This window comes from Trichechus manatus, unplaced genomic scaffold (assembly GCF_000243295.1).
Source record: "Trichechus manatus latirostris isolate Lorelei unplaced genomic scaffold, TriManLat1.0 scaffold00111, whole genome shotgun sequence".
Classification (NCBI taxonomy): domain Eukaryota; kingdom Metazoa; phylum Chordata; class Mammalia; order Sirenia; family Trichechidae; genus Trichechus; species Trichechus manatus.
This window is the reverse complement of record NW_004444047.1, coordinates 689689-693692: the sequence shown is the minus strand read 5'-3', so window position 1 is coordinate 693692 and position 4004 is coordinate 689689. Positions and strand designations below refer to the sequence as shown.

The 4004-nt window shown below is 65.0% G+C and overlaps 1 protein-coding gene across 1 annotated transcript in view; it reads left to right on the top strand.

The window, feature by feature from the left end:
- Nucleotides 1–3587, top strand: part of PPP2R2C (protein phosphatase 2 regulatory subunit Bgamma) — a 123386-nt gene extending 119799 nt beyond the window's left edge. Inside the window, exons 8-9 of the mRNA XM_004383493.1 lie at nucleotides 1441–1532; nucleotides 3295–3587. Coding sequence (XP_004383550.1) covers nucleotides 1441–1532; nucleotides 3295–3586 — 384 coding nt within the window. The 3' untranslated portion in view covers nucleotide 3587. The remainder of the gene's footprint in view (nucleotides 1–1440; nucleotides 1533–3294) is intronic.
- The last annotated feature ends 417 nt before the right edge of the window (nucleotides 3588–4004 follow it).

Below are 4004 nucleotides of genomic sequence, written 5' to 3'. Positions count from 1 at the left end.
GACACGGTTGGGGGGGGTCAGGGGACCCGGGTGTGGGGGGGGTCAGGAGACATGCAGGGGTCCCCTAAGGAGTGAGTGTAGGGAGAGGACAAGGGAGCTGAGGCCCCCCACAGGTAGTAGACTGACCCTGGCTACAAGTCTAAGGGCTGAAGACAACCAGACCGGGTACAGTGACTGCAGAGGGGCCAGGGGCTTCCCGGGTGGGCAGTCAGGGGGCCCTCGACATGGAAGGGCATCCCATCCATGACCTGAAGACCGGACGGGGTCACGAGGGGGAAGCCTGGGAATCCCAGCTAGAGGTGACTCAAGACGAGAAGGCTCAGCCCGGGCAATCCGCGGAGGCTGCCTTAGGGAGGGGCCTTTGAGTGGTGAGTAGGAGGCTCCCGGAAGGTGCAGGGTGGCTGCAGCAATGGGCTCGAGCGTAGCAACGAGTGTTTCATTCTGTTGTACACGGGGTCGCTGTGGGTCAGAACCGACCCGACAACACCTAACAACAACAATAGCAGAGAAGGGTGGGAACCCCAGAAGCAGATGAACCAAAACATGCTTTCCCTTCACTCGGAAGTGTTACCAGCCTGGCTCCCCTGAAGCTGCCGCCCCCCCCACCACCACGCCTGGGTTCTCCGCCCAGGTTTGCCCCTGGTTTGGGCCGTGTCACTGCCCAGCAGGAGTGGAAGTACAGTGGGGACAAATCTATGCGGTGCTGGGTTCGTTCCGGTAATCCTCACACAACCTCCATGGGAGGGGCCCCCTTCTCCCAACGGGCCCCAGAACACAGCGGTCAGGGAGCCCCTTGGGTCTCACAGCGAGCCTGTGGCAGAGCTGGGGGCTGAGACCAGGTTCTGTGTAACCCAGCTGCTGCCCTGTCCCCGGCCCGGGCGGGAGGGTCCCTGCCTCCTGGACTGGGTGGCCCCGGCCAGGCCCCCCAGGATGGAGCTTATGTCTGGGCTGCAATCGGTGGATGTGGCCAGGGTGTCTGTCCTGTCCTGTGGGGTCAGGTGACCCTGGGAGCGGCCCCCACTCTGCCACCTGTGGGCTGGGTGACCTCGAGCCAGTTGGTGACCTCTCTAAGCCCTCTGCCTCCCCGACAGTGAGAGGCCCCCTTGCTGTCACTGTTGTGTTGATGGTTACCCTCAAAGGGCAGGACTGCCCCAGCAGTCACCACAGTTAGTCCCAGAGCCCCCACTGGGTGCTCACCCCACCACCCACCCCGACGGGGCAGAGCCCAGAGGTGATGGTGCGGGTCCTAGGTCACATGGCCGGGGGGCGTAGCCAGCACTGGACCAGGCTGCTCCCTTTGTCACCGAGACTGTCCCTGCTGCTGACCCTCTCGGGCCATAGCTGTCGACGGTCCCGTGCCAGGTTGAGGGCCATTCCTGTGAGTAGGCCGGGCAGGGTGCTGTGGACTCCCCGTCACTCACGCCCACCCCCACCCCCCAGGTCCACGACTACCTTCGCAGCAAGCTGTGCTCCCTGTACGAGAACGACTGCATCTTTGACAAGTTCGAGTGCGCCTGGAACGGGAGTGACAGGTGGGCCTGCCCGTGGACCCCGCCGCCTCGCGCTGGGGGACACGCAGGGGTGGAGGACGTGCAGGGGTGGAGGACGTGCAGGGGGACCCGAACAAGCCCCCCCGCCTTGCAGCCGGTACCAACCTTCGGGCCTCGAGTTCAAGGTACAGGAAGTGAAAGTTTGTCCCCATTCCGTAACTGAACCTGAGGTCCACTGGAGCCCCTTCCCCTGGGGACTGTGGAGACATACTTAGTCCGGGGCCTCTGACACACGCCCCGCCCCAGGTTGTTGGGGTGAGGGGTCTCCCAGGCCTCCCTGGGGTGGTCACCATCACCTGCCCACCCCTTAGTGCCCTGAGACAGCCCCTTCTCCAGTGTCGAAGTCCACTTCAGGCCCCCTGGGGGGCACGTCACAGCTCCGGGGTCAGGCCGGAGTCCCTGGGCCCAGGTGCCCCTCACAGGCCCCACCAGGGCTCCCTGGGGCCCAGCGGGGGGCAGGAGAAGAAGCCGTCCATCTGGGCTCTAATCAAGAGCCCCATCCCCGCCATGACTCTCGTCCCCACACGCCCCGGACTTCTCCCTCAGCCTGGAGAAGGGAAACGCCTTCCACCCATGCACCCCTCCCTCACACAAGCCTTTGGGCTCAGGTCTGCAGGGACTGAGAGTCTGGAATGTAAAAGCCTTGTTACGGAAACTTGGAGCTTTGGCTTCGGAGCTCAAAAGCTGAGCAGAATGGTGCTCCCCAACTTTCCATCACGGCGCCCCTACTGTCTGATGCGCTGGGCTCACCTGGCTGCAGGGAGGGGACAGAGGCCGGCCAGAGCGCAGGGCGGGCGCAGCAGGCTAGGGCAGCCTCTCCAGGCCGGCACCCCCAGGTTCCCCAGATACCCGTGACACGTGAGGGCTCCCAGGGCCTCGGGGGGCCATTAGACCCAGGAGAGGGAGGGGTGATTCTGATACCCCACAGTGTGTGTGTGCTGGGGGATCCCCACAGTGTGTGTGCTGGGAGGATCCTCATTGTGTGTGTGCTGGGGGGAATCCTCATTGTGTGTGTGCTGAGGGGGTCCCCATGGTGTGTGTGTGCTGGGGGATCCCCACGGTGTGTGTGTGCTGAGGGGGTCCCCACGGTGTGTGTGTGCTGGGGGATTCCCCATAGTGTGCGTGTGCTGGGGGGGTCCCTACAGTGTGTGTGTGCTGGGGGGGTCCCCATGGTGTGTGCACTGGGGGATCCTCATGGTATGTGTGACTATGCTTGGGGGAGCCCCAAGGTGTGTGTGTGCTGGGGGTCCCCACAGTGTGTGGATGCTTGGGGGTCCCCATGGTGTGTGCGTGCTGAGGGTCCTCATGGTGTGAGCATGCCTGGGGGTCCCCATGGCGTGTGTGCCTGTGCTTGGGGGATCCCCAAGGTGTGTGTATGCCTGGGGGTCCCCACGGTGTGTGTGTGTGTGTTTGGGTGATCCCCAAGGTATGCGTGTGCTTGGGGTTCCCCACAGTGTGCGTATGACTGGGGGTCCTCACAGTGTGTGCGAGTTTGGGGTGTCCCCACCGACTGCGGCTCTGCCCGCCTTCCCCCCCCACTCGGCCACGAGGCGGCGCCAGTGACCAGCTGCTCGGTGGGCCGACCAGGGGCCGGGGGGTCCCGCCGGAGCCAGCGCTGCGCCCCCACCCACCGCTTCCACCGCCGGCCGCCCGCCCTGCGGCGCTGCCACCCCTGCAGGGTGCCCCCGGGGAGGCGCGGGCTGTTCCGCGCGGCGGCTCCACTGACAGCGCCCTCTCCCGCCAGCGTCATCATGACCGGGGCCTACAACAACTTCTTCCGCATGTTCGACCGCAACACCAAGCGCGACGTGACGCTGGAGGCCTCGCGGGAGAGCAGCAAGCCGCGCGCCGTGCTCAAGCCGCGGCGGGTGTGCGCGGGCGGCAAGCGGCGGCGCGACGACATCAGCGTGGACAGCCTGGACTTCACCAAGAAGATCCTGCACACGGCGTGGCACCCGGCCGAGAACATCATTGCCATCGCTGCCACCAACAACCTGTACATCTTCCAGGACAAGGTCAACTCCGAGATGCAGTAGGGCGTCTCCCTCCCCGGCGCCTGGGCCGGGGTCCCCGGGGGGTCGCCGCGGTCGTCCTCGGCTTGAAGAAGGAAGGCGAGGAGGGGGCCGCCACAGACGCCAAGCAGGCGTGTAGGCCGGGTGTCGAGTTGAGGTTCGCGCGTCCACGCACGTGCGCGCCTGCGGGCGGTCCCCATTCCTAGCGCTCCCTACGTCTCGGGTTAATTTTTCCCTCCAGGAGCTGAGGGGCGCTACTCTTCTCTTGCACCTCTGGTCCCAGGGCGGCAGCCGGGACGCAGGATGACCCTGGAACCAGCCGCAGGGAGTCTGGGTGTTGATAGATGTCCACCGTCCAGAGTATCGGGCCTGCCAAAAGTGAACTCAGGCCGAGTTCACAGACCAAGCCCCTTTGTTAGGTTTTTTCATGTCTTCAGATACC